At 35.1% G+C, this 24,016-nt stretch overlaps 1 protein-coding gene across 5 annotated transcripts in view; it reads right to left on the reverse strand.

Moving 5' to 3' along the window:
* The window catches only part of LOC306887703 (zinc finger protein 385D-like), a 107,112-nt gene that overhangs the window by 18,294 nt on the left and 64,802 nt on the right, over nucleotides 1-24,016 (reverse strand). For all 5 annotated transcript variants that reach the window (XM_079445668.1, XM_079445664.1, XM_079445666.1 and 2 more), the window contains 2 exons: nucleotides 14,097-14,204; nucleotides 6,283-6,454 (listed from right to left, as the gene is read on the reverse strand). In XM_079445668.1, coding sequence (XP_079301794.1) covers nucleotides 6,283-6,454; nucleotides 14,097-14,204 — 280 coding nt within the window. The remainder of the gene's footprint in view (nucleotides 1-6,282; nucleotides 6,455-14,096; nucleotides 14,205-24,016) is intronic.

A 24,016-nucleotide genomic window follows, 5' to 3' on the forward strand; every position in this document is an offset into this window, starting at 1 on the left:
TATTCATATAACATATTTATATATTATTTCTATAATATCATAAAGCATAAATTATACAATATACAGTCAAACCAAAAATTATTCAGACACCAGATATTTTTTACTAGTGGGTGCAGGACACTATAGTTCATTTATGTAAGTGAGGATAGCAAAATAAAGTAAACTGTGACATATTATACCCAAACATTCTTCATACAGTGGACTACCAGTAAAATTGATAAAAATTTGGGACCAAAAATATTCAGACACTTTGACCTGACCATGGTTTGCTTAAGTGTTTTTTCTTTAATTGCTAATGTGAACTTTTTGCACCACAGACTGAACAAAATTAAAGCATTGCTTGGTAACTGGTTGACCTAAATTAGTATTATCTAATTGTGTACTTAAATTTAACCGCTGACAGCTATTCAACCGAACTCATTACATACCTTTATATCAAAGTTATCTGACATTATCAAGATCAATTTGTTCTGACACAGTTTATCTCTGAGGTCTTGTCATATTTTATTACCATTTTCTAAACTATAGTGAATAAACTGTGATATTTTGAGAAATGTGTTTGAATAAATTTTGGTTTGACTGTTTATAAAATATATAATATACAATATAAAATGAGCAAAATACTAATTAATATCTTTTTATTTATATAGTACACAAAAATTAAACTCAAATAAATTTTTTTTTTTATTATTTGATTTTTATTTTACAATATATACATTTTGATCCTTATAAAGGACACTTAAATGAATTATTAAAAATTAATTATTCAATAAATAAAATAAAATGACAAATACCATCACCAACATATGAGTATCCCTGTCCCTGTATGCATATATTGCATATATTTTTCGCAAGGTCCGAAGCAATTTCCATCCTGAAGTTTAGTATGACCTTTACAGATAAGCCCCAAGCTAAGAAATCCACTAAGAATGCAGTGACATCGAGGTGGAAGATAACAGATACCTCCAAAGTATGTAGTCAAATGCATACATATTCTCTTCCCACACATTATTCACTTCCCAGCCCTGACAAATGACTGTTATTTAATAAGAGAAAAAAGAAAACCTTGAATTAAACGCATTAAACAGCCACTCCAAAAGAGCAGACTGACTAGCGCGCTGCTATCTGCTCTCTGAAGCCGCCCTATTAGTGTCTGAGCCTCTGCTATTCATTACATGCGGCAAATAAACTCTAGATAATGCAGCTTTCAGCCGCCCCCACAATTCATCTCTCTGACATCTACGCACATTAATATTCATTACCAAGTGGCATTTTGACAAACAAATGCCCAGCTCTCCGCAAACGCTGGGAACGCGTGAGAAGCGGTAGGGTGTGATGCTGTGTTCGGTATGATGTGGCGTGATTTATCGGGAGGTTTCTGGCCCTGCGTGATCATGTACTCAAATGGGTCACGGTGCCCTTCTTTATTCGCAGGCTTTATTAATGCAAACAATACACCGGCTCGATTAGTTTTCTGATAACGGCAGAGGTAGGTCACCGATCCGTGCGTTTTCATTCCAGAGATACAAAAGGGGGGATTCACTAAAATGAATTGCACCAGCTGATGATAGCACCATTTATTTGCACGTGGTGCATGTGTTGTTTTAGCACCGTTCGATAAAAAAATTATGCAAATTGCAGAGTGCAAATGTACACAAAAGACCTGTGGTAAATGCGATGTGCATGGTGCAAAACCCAATTTTGAGTAGGCTACTAAAGAGTGCAGGATGCAGCAAGCTATCACGATCTAATGTACTTGAAATGTGGATGCACAGCATCACTCCACAAAAGCACCCGCTTTATGAATAAAGCGCAATCAATAATGAGTCTCATTTACATAGATAGGAGGCGTGTTTGCATGGGAAATAATAAAAATAGCATAATTTAAATGTAGCATATTCTTATTTTAGCACATTTAGTGTGTGGTTAACCTGGATTGCAATTAAATAAAGTACTGCAGAAGATAAAGCTGTACTTCCTCCAAGAAATAGTTCACCAAAAATACAAATTTGCTTTGAATGTATTCTCCCCCAGGCCATCCAAGATGTAGATGAGTTTGTTACTTCATTAGATTTGGAGAAATGTAGCATTCCATCATTTGCTCACCAGTGGATCCTCTGCAGTGAATGGGTGCCGTCAGAATGAGAGTCCAAACAGCTGCTAAAAACATCACAATAATCCACAAGCAATCCACACCACTCCAGTCCATCAATTAATGTCTTATGAAGTGGAATAATGTGCGTTTCAAATCCAACATTGACACATCAAATCATTTAGCTTCTGGCTAAATTATGAGTCCATAATAACCAGGAGAGAAATATGCACAGATCAACCAGAGTTTACAGGTAAAACCAGCCATAAACAAATATGTGGGTGTATTTTGATGTGAGAGGAAAACAGGAGATGGAATTTTTCACTGGAGGAAGTGTTATTACGGATTATGGACTCTAAAGCAGCTTATTGATGGATTTGTTTCTAACAAACACAACTTTTGGCTTCACAGGATGTTAATTGCTTGACTGGAGTGGTGTGGATTACTGAGATGTTTTTATCAGCTGTTTGGACTCTCATTCTGACGGCACCCATTCACTACAGAGCATCCATTGATGAGCAAGTGATGGAACGCTACATTTCTCCAAATCTGATGAAGAAACACTCATCTACATCTTGGATGGCCAGAGGGTGAGTACATTCTAAGCAAATTTTTGTTTTAGATGCACTATTCCTTTGAAAAACCAAAATTTGCCAAAAAATGTTTTTTCATCCACATGAATTTTGCAATTATATTCAATATAAAAATGGAAAAAAGAGCCAGATGTGTTGCAAAAGAATTGTTACCAAGAATTTTTACCGGCCAAAAATTGTATTTCATTTACACGCATTGGGGTTCTTTTTGCAGTATTTTTTTGCAGTATTTTTTTTTACTGAAAGATTGCATGCAAAACCACTGCAGCTGTTTAGTAAACTCACCCCAAAGGGTTGACAAGAAAAACTTTTGGTGACAGAAATGTGTTGTTATGAATTGCATGATGCGAGAACACAAACTGCTGACGCTAGTGCATTATTTGTGTTTGGTGTTGCTTCTACGAGTCCACACAAACTGCATTTCCTCTGGCTCATAGTGATGAGGCACTGCTTTATAAGACAATAACGGCTTGTGAAGGAGCATCTCTCTGACTTCAGGCTACACTTTTGCCTTAAAATGCCACAAATTAGATTACACCAGGTGTTTGAGCACAAATAGACCTTTTGATTGGGAGAGCTTGACTGCTGGGCCTAAACAAGCAGAACAAAAAAAGAGTGAAGTAAATTATTGATTCCAGAACAGGTTCCAGACGTGTGTTGAGTGCACCTAATTCCACAATGTGCTTACGTACACAATTTTGTGCCATGAGACTCCTGATCCAGCTGTAATCCTGCAGAGAATACAGCCAACCCCTGGATCGCTAACAAACACACACAGGAGGATGCTGTTTGCTTTGGACCATCTGAAACAGCACTACGAGTCAAATTGAACCACCAGAGCAATATATAATTTCACTGTTCTGCGGAAGAACATCAAGTTCAGGACAGGTCAATGAAAACCAGAACCTGAAGTGGGCGTCATGCTATTTTCCACTGGTGCACATGAATATGAAGTACTGTACTGGTGCAATAGCGACACAATTACTGCAAAACGCCTGCCTAGGACTCAAATTATGGCCTTTACGCCGATTCTTGGAACATATTTCTTGTTTCCAGTTCAGAGAGAGATCTTTGTGACAGAAATAGAAGAGGAGGTCAAGTCTTGTCCAGGGAAATCTGATGAATGTTTCTTCTGTTGCACAAAACAGCAATAAATCGCAGAACTCTTGCAACAGATTCTTGCATTTTTCTGAGTGCTCTTTGCGAGTGCAAAACTTGCAGATGATGTTTGGGTGTTGTGGGTGGTATCTTACGTCTTCATGATACATAAACTTGTATCAAGAAACCCTTTCAGACAACAAATCCCTCAGTTATAATATCAAGTGTTCTACCAACCGGCTGCTAGTCTGTACATATGGATCAATGTAAAAGTGTGGTCACATTTATTGCTGCTTGATGAAATTTTGTGAGCAAAATACAATTCCAGTGGCAATTTGTGCAATCAAGAATTTCGTCTGATGGACTTGCCTGTGCAAAGAAATCTCCCGATGCAATTACATTTCAGATTTAAGGTTAGTGACTCTGACACATGAATTTGCAACACAGACCAATTCACTTGTCAAGCCTGATATCATACGCCATTGTTTCTGGGTACAAATTTCCAGTTGCCAAAACAAACAACAAATGGAGCTAAAATACACTCACGGTGTGCTTTAATACTAAAGAAAAATCATGATCCTAACCCTGATCTCCATACTAAAATCTCAGATGGCCAGACAGTGATTTTCATCTTTTATGGTCATTAAAATATTGATGAGTAAGTGAATGTTTTGCCATTTTATTGTCCACCAATCTTTGAAAAAACTGTTAAAACTTAAAGAGTTTTGTTCAGTGGTGGCTTGTTGGGGGAGGCAAGGGAGGTGAAAATGGGAGGAGGAAAACTTAATAAAAATAACATTCACAATTCATTTCAATTCATGTCTCAAAAAGTGTATTTTTTGTTTGTAATTTCACAGCTTTAATATCATAACATGCTACTGAAGTTGGAAAGCACTGCTTTTCTATTGCGAAACGCGAATGTGCCGAATCTGCTGATATAATTACAACCGCTAATTGATAGAGAAGGGGAGGGAGAGGCCGGGGGAGAGCTGAAATAGCCAATCAGCATCGAGCGTTCACTTTCAGCGCTGTGTTGAGAAAGAAACCTCGCCCCTTGCGAGGTTACCCTCCCTTCTGGTATATCAACCAATCATTACAGAGACGTAAATTACATGATATTAGTTTGAACGTCTCCCGCTGAGCTGATAATGTACGAAGTAAGTTACTTATGATGAGTAGCGATATTGAGTATTTGATCGCCAACAGATTTACCAAGGTGTCATTCAAACAGTGTATATACAAATTAAAATAAAGGGAGAACGCTGGATGTAGGCTACAGCCTTCGGCTTAATTAAATGGCACAACAGGCAGCTCTCTTTAAACACAGACTTCTAAGAAGGGATCGATGTTTGCTTCAAGTGATAGGCCAGGTAAGTGAAATTATATTATCTTGCTGTATGAGTCCTTTCCTTTATGTTTTCTGACTAAAAGCAACCAAAAAGCCATTTTAAAATGGTTAAGCAAATACGTTAATGATATTAATCGGCAAGGATCCCCAGACCAATCAGTGTGCCTCCTTTATTTTAAAACCCACGAGCCGCCACTGGTTTTGTTTACTTGCACTGTTTAGGTTTTATTTAGAGTGGATTTGTTTGCTAGCCAGTAGAATAGCTATGGATGTTTGATTTGTTATTTGTTCCTGTATCATTCATTTTGTCCCATCCAGTTGTGCTTTCCGTCACTTGCGAAGTTTCAGCAAGCAACAGTAACTGTGACCACACATTTCTATGTTTTTTTGTTTGTTTTTTGCCATTTTGTTGTCAGAAAATATTAACTGATTTCATTTATTCATTTGACTTAGTTTTGTTTACATGCATTGTGTTTGCATTATTTTTATTATCAATATAAATCATAATTTTGACTCTGAAGGTTCTTTTATTGAAGTTGCATGCAAAACTAATGCAACTGTTGCAACAGCTTTCTTTCACCTGTTTGATTTAGTTTTATTTACATGCATTATATGTCTACAGTATTTTATTAACTATATAAATTTACCTCCAATAATATGCAGGTTATTTTGATGAGATTGCATGCACAATTGCTGCAATAGCTTTCTTTCACCTGCAAAGTTTCGCAAAATAAAAGTTAATGTGACCACATATTTCTGGCATTTTATTGTCTTCCTACATTTGAAAAAAAACTTTTTTTTATTTAGTTTTGTTTACATGCATTGTGTTTGCAGTATTTTTTATTAACAATATAAATCATTTAGTCTCCAATAAGATGCAGGTTCTTTTGCTGAGCTTGCTTACAAAAGTGTTGCAACTCCTTTTCACTCACGTCAAACAACAGTAAATGTGACCACACTTTAATTCTCTAAAAAATAAACATACACTTAAAAAAGAATTAACACACTGCTCTTTGTATCATACATGTCTGTTGGAAACGGTTCAAGATGAGCTGCACACTAACACTTCGGCCTGTGGGGGTTTATTCAAGCAAGCATGAGCAGCCACAACAGTGATGCTTGTAAGCATGAGATAACGTCTCTTCTCTTACCTCTTCTGTCAGTGTTGCTGGCCGCTGTGGTGGGAGAGAGGCCTCTTGGCGGCTCCTTGTTGGTATTTTCCCTGCTGACCAGGGAACTCTTGTGTTTGAGGCATTTCGGGGTGTCCAAGGATTTCAGCTTCTTGGCATGTTTGGTGCCTTTGTAGTGGGCCAATGCCTGGCTCTAGGAAACACAAAACGGGCCAACCCGTGGAGAGGGCCAGCCCGGACCAGGTGTTAGCAACATCAGACAGGGGCAAAGGAGCTCTGAGCCATGAGCAAACAAGCTGCTGGACGCAGCGCTGCAATGAGGCACGCTCATATTTTATCGACATCAAACCACCCGTCTGTGAGGGTGAAGGTGACATGACGCCCATCTTCAGTGCAGCCCAGTAAAATGGGGCTCTCTATATGAGAAAGCCTGCTTACTCGTGAATCTTATATTGTTTAGCATCTCTGTGCTTCACCTGTATGTGTCGACTGTCTGGATCTGCTCCAAAAGCTAATAACTGCCTACATATGCAGCATTTTAAGGCACCGTAGGCGTGCAGCATAATGAAAAGGACTACTTTCCCATTTTTCTATGTGAAAAATGTGAAGCTAAAAATGGTTTGATAATTTGGAGAAGGAAATTAAAAAAGTATGAATGCCATAGAGATGAGAAACTGTTGTATTTCAATATAAGATTAATTATGCTTGGCAAATGTCATTAAGAAAGTGAGTGGGTTTGGATAATTGCTAAAATTTTGCATACAAATATTTATGCAAAATTTTAATTTTAAAATGTAAATATCTAAAAGAATTTAAAAAAACTATATAATATAAACACACACACACACACACATGTTGGTTTTTGTGGTTTATGGGGTAAATGTAATGGTTTTTATACTGAACAAACTGTGTGTGCTATTGCCCTACACCAACCCTACACCTAAACTTAGCCCTCACAGGAGACTTTGTGCATTTTTAGATTAAAAAAAACACCAATTAGTATGTTTTTTAAGCCTTTTGAATTACGGGGACATAGGCAGTGTCCTCATAAACCACCTTCATATTGTAATACCTCTGTCATACCCATGTCATTATACAAATTTGTGTCCTCATAAACCACATAAACATGCACACACACACAAGCACACACACAGCACACACACACACACACTCACACACACACAAAACCATATAAAATATATATTATAATTATATTGCATACTATATAATATAAAGTATTCTTAAAATATCATTAAAAAATATTGTACACTTTACATTTATAAATTTAGTTACATTTATTCTTTTCAGTGACAAAACAAAATATCACAAAAAAGAAATTATACTAAACCAAAGCCTACATTAAATAATTCAATTATGATGATTCAACTTTTAATTGAAATGAATCAATATTAAATGTATTAAATACATTACCATTATATATTGGTAAAAGCTGCCAGGGCAGAGCATATTCGCAAACTCATAGATAATAAAAAAACAATCCAAGGTTATTATTTAGCACAGTGGCTAGATTAACAAATAAACACACGCCACCCGATCTAAATATTCCCTCATAGTTTAATAGCAATGACTTTATGAATTTCTTTACTGATAAAATAGATAACATCAGAAATACAATATCAAATGTAGATTCTACTGCGTCTAGTATTTCAGCTTTATTCATCGCACCCAAAGAAAAACTGCAGTGCTTTACAACTATAGGACAGGAAGAGCTAAATAAACTTATCAGTGCATCTAAACCAACAACGTGTTTATTAGATCCTGCACCCACTAAACTACTGAAAGAGTTGTTACCTGTAGCAGAAGAACCGCTTCTCAATATTATTAACTCATCGTTATCTTTAGGTCACGTCCCAAAACCATTCAAGCTGGCGATTATTAAGCCTCTTATTAAGAAACCACAACTAGATTCTAATGAACTGGCAAATTACAGACCCATTTCAAATCTTCCGTTTATGTCTAAAATTTTAGAAAAAGTTGTGTCTGATCAATTGTGTTCCTACTTGCAAAAAAATGATCTCTATGAAGAATTTCAGTCAGGTTTCAGGCCTCACCATAGTACAGAAACTGCACTTGTTAAAATTACAAATGACTTGCTTCTTGCTTCAGACCAAGGCTGCATCTCATTGCTAGTATTACTTGATCTTAGTGCTGTGTTTGACACTATAGACCATGACACACTCATAGATCGATTACAAAACTTACAAAATACAATTTATACAAATAAACTTGAATTGAATTGAATATATTAGTTATATAAAACACGTGCTAAACAAGTTTCTGTTTTGTTTGTAGCTTTGCTCACAAATTCCAACACAGGGTACAAACATACATGTTAACATTCATTAATTCATTAATGCAAATCATTAATTAGAAATTTTTAAATATTTTGTGACACTAAATTTGTCTGTTTTTACTCAAGGCTTTCATTTGCAATATTCTAAGCCAACATTGCATGCATTCTTCATAGAGAAGGCAATCCCAGTGTGGAAAAAATATATAGCACTGAAGCAATTCAATACCAGCTTCTTCATTCTATTCAATGTTTTATCTGCCAATATAATAGTAATGACTTCTATGAATCAATAAATATTGATTCCTTGTAATGAATTTCATGATTTCGCATATTTAATTGCATCAATCAAACGTCACAGTCTTCTGTGAATAAGGTGCAACCCATAATGAGCTTAATTTACATATAAAGGAGATGTGTTTGTGCTGGAAAGAATGACAATGACTTCAATTAAACATTCACAGCGTTAATTCGCCTGCTTAAACTGGAATGATTAACTAATCAGCATATCATGTAATTAATTTGACTATCAATTTCGGCTGATTGACAGCGCTATTTCTGATTCATTCATTATTACGACTTATATAATTAAATAACTGACGATTTTACCCAATATTAATGTATCTTATGCTTATTTATGTATTAAATTACAACCCCAGTAGCACAATCAAGTCTCCTCACTGGAAATGCTTGATTACGGTGGTTTGATTTCAGTCAGGATGTTCCCTTAGAAGGCAGCTCCCTATATAGGCAGTATACAGCAAGCAGCTCACTAGGTTTTGTCCTAGTCTCTTTGAGTAATGGTGTGGAATAAAGAGTCTGACAGAGAAGAAAAGAATGGCCTCTCCCAGTCGTCCGTGTGTGAGGTTATTATCCCGTATGACACAGACCCATACATAAAACTTCCAGATCATCGTGGCTGACTTGGTGGGAAACAAATCTTTTAATATCCGTGGGCACAATGTAGGAAGCTTCAAACGCTCTGTGCCATTTGCTTTCACCTTCAAACCAGATTTATTACGGCTCAATTGGACCGTGCCATTCGCAACGTCTTTCAATTGCCCTTGTTTACCTCAGCACTAACTCCTGGACGCCTGTCTGACATTGCTAGCAGCGGGGAGGATACTATCAAGAGACAGCCAAACGCTTCTTTGAATAAATAAGGCAGACTTCAATGGTGCAAAAACAAGGTGGGCATGTGAGTAACAAAGACATAGATCCTAGGGTCCAGAACTACATATTAAATAAATAAATAAACAATACATTCATGATAACATGTAAATAAATTATATTAAATTATACTTATAATAAAGGTGCAGAATTACATTTTTGCCACCAAGTTAGAAAAATAAATTAATTAAACAATATTACATTCAAAATATGACAAATACTATAAATAAAAATAAATAATAAAATTAAGTAATAATACAAAATAAATAAGAAATAAACGTAAAAGTTACAATATTTATAAAAAATATTTAGGAAAACAAAAGGCAGGAGTAGACACAAATGCTAAAGTCCAGAAATAACTTTTTGCCTATGGTGAGTAAGTTAGACAAAATAAATATCTAAATACATAAAACTTAATAATAAATACAAAAATGAAAAATAGATTTATAAAGTAAAAATATATATATATTTACTCTTAATTTAATAATTAAATGTAGTAATAGGAATATAATAAAATTGAGTAATATCATTAATAATGCATAATTATATAAATGAATATATATTTATTACTTGCCATAAAACTGCGTTTTGCATTATTTTGCAATGGCGAGTAAGTTAGAAACAATAAATCAATATAATAAATTATAAATATAAAAAGTCAAAATTATTTATTTCAACTTAATTAAATTTCAAAATATTATAAACTGCCTATAATTGTAAAAAATTATGTATTTCGCATAATTTTTCAATGGTAAGTTAGAAAAAAGAAATTGAAAAAATGTATACATAAAAATAAAAAAGCTACAATTACAAATAATTATAGTTACTTTTAATTTAATAACATTTTTATACATTATGCATACATAAGCAATTTATTAATATTTGTTACTGGCCATAAACCGTATTTTGCATTATTTTCTCCCGGCATACTGATGACATTCCATCTCCCATATGAGCTAGTCTATGTCTCTTGGTAAAACTGCTGTTTACCTGCCAAAGATGATTTTTACTCACATTTGGTGTTTGGTGCGTGTTCAGTTCAGGCCTTGCTTTCATACTCACTTTCCTCTCACCACTTATTTCTTTACAATACCAGCCTGCTTGCCAGGGAGGTAATTTTGTAAAGACATTAAAGGCAGATATACCTTTATGAAAAGCAATAAGACGTCATGATGGATCAGACTCCTTTTGATATATTGTATTTGTACAAATAGCAGTGCGGGATATGGATCCTAATCATATAGATTTATATCACGGGGTTTGTAAGTAACACATCATTTGAGCGGGACAGTGTTATGAAAATGGCTTTAACAGCAAGATGAATGGGATGTTTTCTGACACCTTCCAGCTATTTGTTCCATTGGCCAATCACAAGGGAGAATGCAGTGACACAGATAAATGTCATGTGCAATCTGAGCCGCAATCAACCATTCATTAAACGCACGACACGGAAGAGCTGCCACTGTGATGGCTGAGAGCGGACGCCCGACGAGGAGGAAGTCAGTCCTGCCCCGTGAGCCTTTAACTAAGATGGGCACCTGCAATGGGACGCTGTTAAATGACGCTATCAATCAATCATGGGAAAAGCAAATTAGAGCCGCAGTCTGTGTTTGGCAGGCAAAGAGCAAAGCACTTCAAGAACAAACTAGGTTTTCTCTCCCCTGCCATTATTTACTGTATTTATAATTCATACGCCCAGAAGAATCCATAACCAAGTGTCTCCTGTTTACGTGAGTAACAAACACAGAAGCTAGGGGCTAAAGTACAGTGTTTGCCTGTTGCGATGTTTAAATTTTAAAGGGAGATTAACAGTGTGCAGATCTTTTTACCATTTTTTGAAAATTAAAAAAAACAAAACAAACAAAGAAAACAAGCAAAAAAAAAACATGTGAGTAACAAAGACCAAGTTGCTAGTCCAGAACAAACTTTTGGGCAGTAAGTTAGAAAAAATAAAATAAAAAAATAAAAGCAAATAATGTTAAATAATAAATAAATAAAAATGTAAAATAAATATAAAACAAAAAATAAATAGGTAAAATGTATAAATATTAAATCTAAAAAATAAATTAATATTATGAATAATTGTACAAATTACAAATAAATAAAAAAGCAAACAAATAAAAAAGACAAGCACGTGAATAACAAAGGCACAAATGCTAAAGTCCAGAACTAACTTTTTGGTAGGGATAGATGGATAGAGGTACAATTGTTATAAGCAATAAATATGAAAATATATTATAAAAATATAAATTAATAATATAAATACTTAAACACAAAAAGCTCGAAAAAACAAAAAAAGCATGCATCCTAAGTAAAAAAATGGCAATCATTTGAGGGTCCAGAACTTTTTGGCAGTAAGTTAAGGGGACATTTTTTTAATAATATTAAATAATAAATAAAAAATATTTAAAAAGGTAATAATTTGTAAAGAGTCCACTGAAGGCAAGCGTAGTGATGAACCCAAGTGCAGTTTATTTACAATGTGCAATCAGACCAAAACAGACCTTACATAATTATAACGATAACTGTAAATAATTATAAATAAAAAATATTAAAAATGATAAATAATAATAAAAAAAAGATGATAAAAAAAACAAAAACAAAGCATGACAGAGAAGCTGCCACTGTGATGGTCAAGGCTTTAACTAAGATGGGCACCAGCAATGGGACACAGTTAAATTACACTATCAATCAATCATGGGAAAAGCTAATTAGAGCTTCATTCTCCATTTTTGGCAGGCAAAGAGCAAAAGCACTTCAAGAACTAACTAGGTTTTCTCTCCCCCACCATTATACAATTTATTTATAATTCATATGCCCAGAAGAATCCATAACGAAGCGTCTCATATTCAAACAGACCTGTGGTGATATATGAAAACCAAATGTCATTTTCAAAAGTCGCCTGGAACGCCTGGCTGGACTGGCTGGTGATTTTTGAAAATGTGCCGCATAAAGGCTTCCCGGGCTCAGATTGGAGCTGATTGGAAGCTGGAGCACAAACGGCCAATAATAATGAGGTTTTGCTGAGCATACGGCGTGATTTGAATGTATAATCTCTCCCAGATGCTCACTGTGATTGGCTGCTGGAGAGCTACAGGGCGTGTGATTGGTCAATAGCAGCCCCGCCCACTAATTCTGTCACACGGTCCTGACGGATGCGCATAATGAGCTGTGATTGCTGTATGATAGGCCTCGGTCCTGCGGATATTACAGCTTAATATCTTACAGTGACGCTGTAAATGAGCACCTAATAGAGTGGATTTGGGCCGTGCTGTTTTTAAATAATCCTATTGGGACTAAATATCTCGGATGAAAGCATGGCACACAGGAAGAAGTTCTCCTGAATGGAAAATGGCAAGGGATGGATGAAGGACGGAAGATAAAATTGTCCTCTAGGCCATTTCAAAGTCATCCTGAATGAATCGGATGCATCAGTGGATGATCTATAGTCTGAGCCTAATAGATGGCTGGAAGTATGACGATATATAATGTATGACAGTAGAAATGGATCAAATGCATGGGCAGGACCTTCTTACTTGCTTTATACACAGTGTATTGACAGATCTTTGTACTGTATGTTGGGCTGGGTAAAGATATCGATTCCCAAAACTAATGACTTTGGTTCTTTATCGTGAATCAAAAACACACAGTGTGGTCTGATTCCTGAAGCAAATATCTCTTAGGTTATTATTAGTTCATCAGTACAGCGCAAACAGAGTAGTCAGATTCTCAAAACAAATGACTCTTATGAACTGGTTCTTTTAAGTAGTCAAAAACATAGAGTGTGACCTGCGTGGGCTCATTCACAAAGACATGACTCTTATGAACCGGTTCTTTTTAGTGAATCAAACACATGAAACCACCTCCATCTCCAAATTATTCTTTTAGGGCTGGGCGATATATCGAACGCGATGATCATTTGCATCTCGTCAGTAAAGCCGGTTCTGCGATTTATAGCATTAGAAAATAAGAGAAAATGTATTCCTTTAAGCAAAATGTACATTATAATTGCAATATACCAAAAAGAATCAGAATCAAATTGAGCATTTGTGAATCAACTTGTAATCAGCTCTACTTTTTAGTTGTGTTTATTCATATATTTCATGAAAATAAGCATCATGCTTAGTGAGTAAATAATGCCAGAAATGTCACTTTTGAAAACTATTGCATTAAGTTTCAAAAACCGATGCAATGCAGGTGAAAGTGATAATCTTAGTAAAACTAACACAGAATCAAAGTCATGTGTGGATGGTAATATTTATTATATCACCTTGACTGCGTTGGATAATTAGATTTGTACTTTTCTCCGGTGGATTTAGGTTAGAATGTCAGGGTCACGGTGAAGAGAACTCACCTGCGAGTTAAACCTCAGCTGGCACACGCCGCACGAGACAGCTTTCCTTTTAGAGGAGCACGAAGCGCTGAACGTGTGATGCAAAACAGCTTTCTGAACCGGGTCCAACTGAGGAGAGGAGAGAGAACGGAAAAGCAGTTTTATTAACCTCATTCACCCCAGCGGCATGCTGAATGTCAACTCTGTTACCCATTGGAAGGCGTGATAAAAACGTCGCCCCCAGCGGCTTCACCAGAAACACGACTTGTGGTTGCGCAGTCTGGAACACGTTAAAGGCCAACGATTTTCACAAACACGCTCTTCAATCAACGCAGCAGGGAAAGAGGAGGGGAAAACAAACTCCACCGAGGATTTCATGAAAGGATTTTCACTCAGAAAGGTCTGCTGAAATTACAACAGCTTGCATGTGTAGTTATGCATCTCATACGAGCAACAGATCAGCATTGGGAAGACTAAGTAGATTAAAAGTCACTAGTTTATATGATAACATGCATATGTACAAAAAAAAGTGGTACTTTAAAATTTAAATAAACAGAAATGTACATATAGGCAGGACATCTTTACCTGCTTTACACACAGAGTATCTGCATATTAGATCATTGTACTGTAGGACTGGGCAAAGATACTGATTCCCCAAATGAATCAGTATTCTAATGAACTGGTTCTTTATAGTGAATCAAAAACAGAGTGCAACAAATAATTCTTCTTTGGGAAAACAAACATATTCTGTGCATGTAGTTTGATTCACAAAACTGATGACTCGTTATTTTTATTTTAGTGAATCAAACATACACAGAGCAAACAATGCAGTCCGAATTATGAAACGACTGACTCTTATGAACTTCTTTTTAATGAATCACGTACAGTACAGTACAGTATAGAAAGAGCATTGTAGTTTAACCCCTTCTTCTTTAAATAAATGACTAATGAGCTGATATACTTAGATAAGTACAGCATATTACTTAAAACTAAGAATATTTATTGATTTATTCTTTACCAATACAATTTTTCATTTATTTGGGTGCTCTCATTATTAAAAAAATCCTTAAAATGTTACTAAAATAGTATTTTTTTTTTTAGCATTTACTGGTTTACTAAAAATTAAAAAGAATCATAGAAACCCATCCCTTGTAACTCTTTTAGTTTCTTTTAAAAAAAATACTTTATAATGAATTATAAATCAATCATTAAAATGTTACTAAAATAGTATTTATTGCAATGTATATACTTTCTCAATAGGACTAAAACATTGTCCCCTTTTTTTGGTAAATAAATTATTAAAATATTACTAAAATATTACTGGTTTTCTTTAGTATTTACTTAAAAAATAATAAAGACGACAAGAAATATTAAGGAATCTTACGAATCCCATTCCTAGTATCTCCTATGCTGTTTATTCATTGATTTATTTTAGTCACAATCAGTCTAATGTCAAATCGAGGCACAGTGAAACAGGATATGACATTGTCGAGGTGGTCTTCGGTGTGCTGAGAGCATCTCGGTCTTTGATGAGCTTGTGAAATAACACCGATGCTCTCAGCCACCGCCTGCTGCCTTCATTTGTCCATCTATCAGATAAGCGTCCGCCTCGTGCCTCCGTCTCCTCAGACTGATTTACAGGCTCTCTCTCCTCTGATGTCTGTTCTATGATGGTTCAACAACTTGAACCTGCTGCAGACAGATGTCAGCCCAGCCGCCGGTGTTACACAAGCAGAAAATCACTTTCGATTCACAATCGTCTTCTGCGGCCAGCTGTAGATGAGGCTCCTAAATCAATCCCACTTTAAGCCCCGACAAGTGACATGCAGTTTAGAAACCTGATACGCTCTTCTTTATTAGATCACATCAGGCCAATCAGTCGCAGTAAGTTATGGTCTGATGTCAATTTCGTATTCATATTGGTACCACATGTACATGTTTGAAATGAGCACAAAAAATAGCTAGACAGCATATCTGAAAACGTTACATAATATAATTGCGGCATAACTCTAAAAAGAGGACGAGATGGCACTTAAAAACAGCAGGATGGGTGCAGGTTTTGGAGAACGTCCAGCTGGCCAACGGGGGGGGGGGCTGCAGGGAAATCGAAGGACTCGGAGGGGGACGTGCGAACAACGTGAGAAGGGAGCGAGAAAAAGAGCAGAGAGAGAAGAAACAGAGATAAACCATCTGTGTGCGGCAATGACCTCGTGCTCCAAAGACACCGGGTTCATCAAGGAAACACTGCTTCTCATTCAAAGCGTTTACAAGCATAATAAAAACCTGAAAACTATCAAAAACAACTCATTAGAAAAGCTCAACAACTCAAGAACAACTGTAATGACCTCGCTTATGAGATACTTTGAAATTGCCAGGGTTTTCTAGGATTTGTGCGTCAAAGCAAAAACATGCACAATCAATAACAGGGTTTATGAAAGTCTAATTTAAGACTTTAAAAGACCTTTTTAAGACCAAATAAAGAAAATTAAGGAATAAATTGAATGGATCACAATATGTCAAAATGGCCTCTAAAAGTAAATGTCTTTTATTAGCAACGCTTCACAGTTTGAAACTGCAATTTCGAACAGATCTCCATTACTTTTGAATTCATTTTCCAAAAAGTAGCCTGAATAGCTCTGCTCCCAACCACTAGAATATGGAAATAACTTTTACTATACCTTCCGATCACATTGCTTGATTCAAGGATGCTTGGATATTTTTATCAGAAAACAAGACAAAACTATTGAGAAAGAAGTCATGCAACTTTTAATGCCATGTTTTATGAATTTAAGACTTTATGCTCTGATTTAAGCCTTAATTTGTGGAACAGAATCATTTTTAAGACCAGCAGAAACCCTGCTAGAACAATAGTAAGAGCCAGATAAAACTTGTTCACATGACTTCATACATCATTGGTGCCTGAAAAGCTATTATGGAAAAGCTGTTTATGAATAACATGCAGAATAACACCAAGAACATGCATTAAAGTCACGATGTTACGGAAGTAATAAAAGGAAAGAGGCAGAGCAAGTTTGGTAAAGATTTACGAAAAAAAATACGAATTTTTTCAAATTTAAATAAAATATATATAATATAAACATATATATATTTATTTATTTTTTTTAACTAGTCCTTTAAGATTTTTTTCTAATGAAAAAAATAATATAATAAAGAAAACTGCACTGCTGTTAAAAACTTTTTTTAAATTTTTATAAATTAACACTTTTTTGGAATAAATGCATTTATAATGTTAGAAATTGTTTTGATTTCTTTTTAAAATGCTGGATTTGTAATCAGCGCATGAATCACTATGTGAACCGCTGAGCTACATGACTCCTAAAACACAAAAAAATCAATCAGCCTTGTTTGATTGTTGCTTTTATGAATGCATCTATTGGACGAGCCTTTCTAAGGGATCCGCCCTCGCTGTGAACAGATCAACACAACTTGCAAAGTGTTTATTCTGTAGAAACAAAGCGCAAGAGAAAACATAGACCACGGTTTGATGACGAATCCTGCCGCGGCCAACACCAGCCATGCTTACCATTAACTAAAGTGGGATAAATGACCTGTCAGAAGCAATACCAGCCCTTATGTTTTTCCCAATTACACGCCCACGCGTGTGAATCCCAGTCCCTGCGTCTATTGATTTTAACCGCCGAAATTTGCAATTCAGATCGGGATGAGGAGGCCAGGCCAGGATGATGAACAGCACGATCTCCGCCGTGTTGATAAACACATGTAACATTATCCCACAGTCGGCCGCGGCGTGGAAGTCTGAGCGGGAATCATCCACCCGTGAGACCCAGATAACATCCAAACAAATCTGAGGGAAACATATTAAATATTGAACTGCTTATCTGACTTATTGCACACATAATGATGAGTTATGGCATGTGCCAGAGGGCTGTAGCAAAAGAGAATTGAAATGAAAAGAGATATATAAATATAAATCACAGCTCTCAAAGTGGACCATTAGGAGAAGCCTTAGAGAATGAAACAATGTCTGGGTTCTAACTAAAATGAATAAAAAATAATTAATAATTAATAAATCTGAAAACAAAATTACATATTATTTTAAATCACAAACTAAAATAAAATAAGATGAAATTTAAGTACTACAATTAAAATCACAATTATTAAAAAATATAAAAAGACATAGCATGTAACGAAATTACTTAATTGTAACTAAAATTAAAATGAAAACTGAAAATATAAAAATAAAAGTTAATTCAAAATATTAACAAATACTATAATAAATTATATATAAATTAGCATTTTTAGTAGCCTATCAATGATATAGTTTTATAGTTTGTATTAATATAAAGTTTTATTTTTTATGTTATCTATTTAAAAAAACAAAAGTATTTTTTTTAAAGAAATTAATACTTTTGTTCGGCAAGGATATGTTAAATAGATCATGTAACCATGATGTGATGATTTCCATTTTAAGAAATATCATGTGGTGCGACCATCAAGAAACTACCATTTTGGGACTTTTATGTTGAAATCCATTCAAAGATAAGACTTTGCATCATATACCAATTTGCCAAGGACCCATGGAAGCATCAAGCAGGTTTGTAAGTCTCTTTCAAATTTGGAAAAAAATAATCTTTTTAACGGCTTGTATGTAGTTACCACATTTGGATATCATGTGGTATGTCCTCAAAACAATGAATGAATAGTTCAATTGTTCAATGAATGCATGAACAACAATGAATGTAGCTTGTTTTGTTTAGGTGACCAATTCTGTGCTTGTAAATTTTGATTGAATTTGAAAATATCATGTGGTGCGACCACTGCAGAGTGTTTTCCTTTATAGATATATGTCCCAGATTGGCAGTTTTTTGCTTTTTTATTCAATTGATGGTTTATACAGTAGACATAGAATACTTTATTTTAGTATAATTTGGAATATATTTGTATGCAATTTGGTTCATTTAAGATTGTTTATGTTCAATCTTTGTACAATATGAGAAAAAATGCAAAAAATTAAAAAATATAAAAAAATAATTCAGGGCATGTAATTTTAGTTTGGTAATTATGCATTTATTAGTTATTTATTATTTATTTATTAATAACTATTTTAATCTATTCTACCAGATTATATTGCCAAGCAAAGTAAAATAAATGCTCACCATAGGCAGCATGTTAATTCTGACCCTGCAGTCTAGCGCAAACTCCAGAAGTCATTTTCTACTATTAGAAAGATGTTCATGATGTCATCTCAGAACCTGAGCCAGCAACCTCCCCCTACTCTAAATTGACCTTTTGCAAAGACCCCCCCCCCTTAGTTATTGTTGCTACGTCCGACAAACCATGGCACTTTTATGCCACACATCATGTTCTCACACATTGGAAAATACATCACGTAGCAAAGAGGACACTGACAGACAAGACAGAGCTGGTTACTTTTAGTATGAAACAAAGCCTCAGTGTTCAAATTTTGTCATTTTTTAAAAGAAATTCAAACAACAAATACTGTTTTGTGGCTCTTTAACATGTAGTGACAGATTGCTGTATCGCCTCAGTTGAAGCGGCACATGAACCGATCATCCCTTCATCTTTACTAGTCATAGCACGAAATAAACATGCATGAACATCAGAAGGTATCTTGTTTCAACTGTGAAAAGATGTCAGTACACACCATTTTTCAAGTTCAAGCCCAACGACGTTAATTTACTCTCCTGTCTGTTTTGTTTTTCGGCATTATAATATGTCAAGACTGCATGTTAATCAAACTCCCGGTGAAAGGGTCAATTGAGCAGCCAATACTGGGCAAAGTACAGAAATAACTGGGGCTAAAGAAATACCTGCAGTTAATGCCACGTGCTGCACTTTTCCCACATGTCTCTTTAAATAGATTTTTAATGATATAAGGTATTTTTGTCATTTGGAGCGACCACTCTTCATGTGGTGTGACCAATAATAGCAATAACTGTATTAAAATTAAAATAAAATATCTAATTTATGTGGTTGAAATATGTATCACTGCTACAGTATGCTTAGGTGAATGGTATTTTTAAAACATTTTTATCAGTTTCATGCAATTTGCAGGAAAAATAAGTGTTAACTACATTTAAGAAGGCAACTCTGAAATTATAGAACAAAAATAAGAGATCATTATTTACAAAAACTCAAATTAAAGGCAAATACTTTGTTTCTAAACACATTAATTACTGAGAACATTTAAAAAAATGTTAAGCATGTTAAGGAAATTATTTAATTTTAATATAAATCATGGTTGCACCACATGACATTTTTTAAGGCTCCAGCCAATTCATCTAGATGAAAAAACACTAAAGAAAATAATTTTACATTTTAATATGAATTTATGTGCACAACATTCTTAATGTTTGAACAATTACAGTAAATATTATGATTTTTCTATTTTAAAATTGGCCTGTCGAAAATCCTTATAAGTCAAATACATTTTTGTATTTGTTTTAGTTTTAGTTAACAATAATAACCCTGATAATAAATAATACTAAAACAAGACTGAATCTAATCAATCTGTCCAGATCATTAATATCATCTGAAACAGAGATGGTTGTAAGTAAATGAGTACTTGTATGTGACAGCAAACATGTTAAAACTTGTTAATTGCATGACATTTCACACAGGTAGAAAACCGGGATCATACACAAACATGTCAAAACAGTCTGGGATGTGTTACGATAATTTTGGCTTTCGTGATGGCTTTCAGTCTTGGATACAACAGCCCCAACGCTTTAAATATAGATTTAAATGGTGAACACACAAAGAGGTTCATCTAGAAAGAACTACTTTGTTTAGCCATGCACAAATATAAACAATTGGATTTAATTGCACAAGATTGTAAAATAGCATGTTTAGAACCACATTTTAAACTGACTCAAATTGGATGTACAAAAGTATTTGTTTTGGATGCTTAAAAGCGCGCACACAAATACACCCACACACACAAAAGAAATCTGTGCCAGAGACCCGCTAAAAAAAGTGTAAATGCAGTACTCGACTTGCCAAAATGTCCAAAATGCAGTAATCTGAAAGCGGACAGGATCTGGCTGTGGTGAAAAGAACAGCTCTGCAGGATAAAGAGCACAGTCTCTTGAACTGAGAAAAGCACTCGCTGACAGATGGGTACAGAGAGCCGAGGCTGATGGTAAATGGTCATCGCAGCAGAAGCTCCTATTGAGGTGCTTGAGCACAACCTCTGCCCACACACAGGCAGACACAAAGACCTTCCTGAATAGAGCCCGTATCACACACCTGCTGCTCCACCAAACCCTTTCATTACGCAGCAAACGGGCGGCTCACCTCTCCGCTGGTGGCTGCGGCTGCATGACTGAGATACACACACCCTGACCAGAGCCTGGGAAGATGCTTTACAAATGGAGATTCCCAAGTTGCAAAGGTGTCATTTAAAACGGCCATTAGCAAATCATTTGACTTGAAAAAAGACCATCCAATGGGAAAATATGTGCATTTCCATTCAAACAGTTTCTTTTTGGAAAGAAATTAATACTTTTGAGCAATTGATCAAAAGTAACAGTAAAGACATTTAAAATCTTACAAAAGGTTTCTATTTCAAATAAATGCAGTTCTTTTGAACATTATATTAATCAAAGAATTAGAAAAAAAAGTATCACAGTTTCCACAACAATGTGAGCCTGGACCACAAAATCAGTCATAAGTAGCACGGGTATATTTGTACAATACATTGCATGCCAAAAATCATAAGGATATTAAGTAAAGATCATGTTCCATGAATATCATTTGTAAATTTCCTACTGTAAATATATCAAAACCTTATTTTTGATTAGTAATATGCATTGCTAAGAACTTCATTTGGACAACTTTAAAGGCGATTTTCTCAATATTTAGATTTATTTGCACCCTCAGATTTCATATTTTCAAATAGTTGCATCTCAGCCAAATATTGTCCTATCCTAGCCAACTTATTTATAGCTTATTTATTCAGCTTTCAGATGATGTATAAATCTCAATTTTAAAAAAAACTGACTCTTATGACTGGTTTTATAGACCAGGGTCACATATTCACTATATTGCCAAAAGTATTAGGTCACCCCCTTCTAATGAGCATGTTTTACTACTTTAGTAATTCTATGAGTATAAATCTTAATGTTTAAGCATATAATGATATTCTAGTGAATAGTGTGCTTCTAATTTTATAGCAATAGTTTGGACAGGACCCTTTTCTATTCTAACATGTCAGTGCCTCTGTGTATAAGACACGGTTCAAAAAGACATGATTGATTGAGTCAGTGTGGAAGAACTTGACTGGTCTGCAGAAAGCCAAGTCCTGATCCCAGCTGAACACCTCTGGTGTGACTTTAAATGCAGACCTTGAGCCAAAAACTCATCACCAAACACCAATGACTTGTATAGACACTATAAGGACAAAGTGTTGGGACACCCTTCTTTAGAACAGAAAAAGGCACTAATAAAACTGTGGCAACAAAGATGGAAACAGTTCATGTATTTAAAAATTGTATTTCCATCTCTGTTGCAACAGTTTTGGACATGTCTAAAATGACAGTATACCCTTATGTACAAGTCATTGGTGTTTGGTGATGAGTTTTTGGCTCAAGGTCTGCATATAAAGTCACACCAGAGGAGTTCAGCTGGGATCAGGACTTGGCTTTATGCAGACCAGTCAAGTTCTTCCACACTGACTCAATCAATCATGTCTTTTTGAACCGTGTCTTATACACAGAGACACTGTCATGTTAGAATAGAAAAGGGTCCTGTCCAAACTGTTGCTATAAAAATAGAAGCACACAATCCCCTAGAATATCATTATATGCTTAAACATTAAGATTTGTACTCATAGAAATTACTAAAGTAGTCAAACCTGTTCATTAGAAGGGGGTGACCCAATACTTTTGGCAATATAGTTTATGAAGCAACTGTTTTCAACATTGATAATAATAATAAATGTTTCTTGAGCAGTATATTAGAATGATTTCTGAAGGATCATGTGACACTGAAGACTGGAGTAATGATGCTGAAAATTCATTTCATTTCAACATTTTGCAATATATTCACATAGAAATTGTAATAATATTTTGCAGTTTTACTCAACTTTTCATCAAATAATCAATTTTTTATTGCAATTTGACTAAATCGTAAAAAATAAAAGTGAATTGTGACAGAGGAAGAGCATAAAAGATAAAAGATGGTGAATATAAACAAGCCTTGACTAATCATGCACAATAAGCCTAGGAACATTTCTTAAGGAAGTACATTATATCACATGCTTGACCGAACAGCTGTGAAAGTCTCTCCTCAACTCAAGGATTATATAACCTAACCTCCCAAACAGTGTAACTGCACTTCAGTAATCTACAGAGGTGGACTTGTGGGTCTATTTTCATCATTTCTAGCCTGAGGTCAAGCTTTCTGGAGCTGTTTATGCTTGTTATGAGAAGCTTTTGCCCACTTCTATCTTCATCTCCATCTCGGTTCTCCTCTGTGAGTGGGGTTTGCACTGAACTTATGTACCATAATCACAGATTCAGCAGCAGAGCCTCCTACACAGGTCTCAATACTCCAACAATAGAGCTATGTTTAGATTTACACAACATTTAGCCAACAAAAGGTCGTATCGAAGACCTCCCAAAGTTTCTCTACGCCTTCAGACTCGCAGAACAACTTAAAACAAGGCTGACACTGGCGATGGTAACCAGAGATATTCATGCATTTCATCTGAAAGCAAATTCACTGATGCTGAGTAAATTCAAAAGCAGTAAAATCAGTTAAAATAATCAAAACATGCTTTTCACTAAATGAGCATGCAAGAATAATTGATAATTTCCATTTATACCCTAGTAGAAAAAAAACATGCCATAATTTATTTAAAACACATTTATTTCATAGGTATACTTCAAATGCATTAACATATTTATTGACATATTACTTAAGACTTACTGATATAA

The sequence above is a fragment of the Barbus barbus genome (assembly GCF_936440315.1).
Source record: "Barbus barbus genome assembly, chromosome: 21".
In the NCBI taxonomy this organism is placed as follows: domain Eukaryota; kingdom Metazoa; phylum Chordata; class Actinopteri; order Cypriniformes; family Cyprinidae; genus Barbus; species Barbus barbus.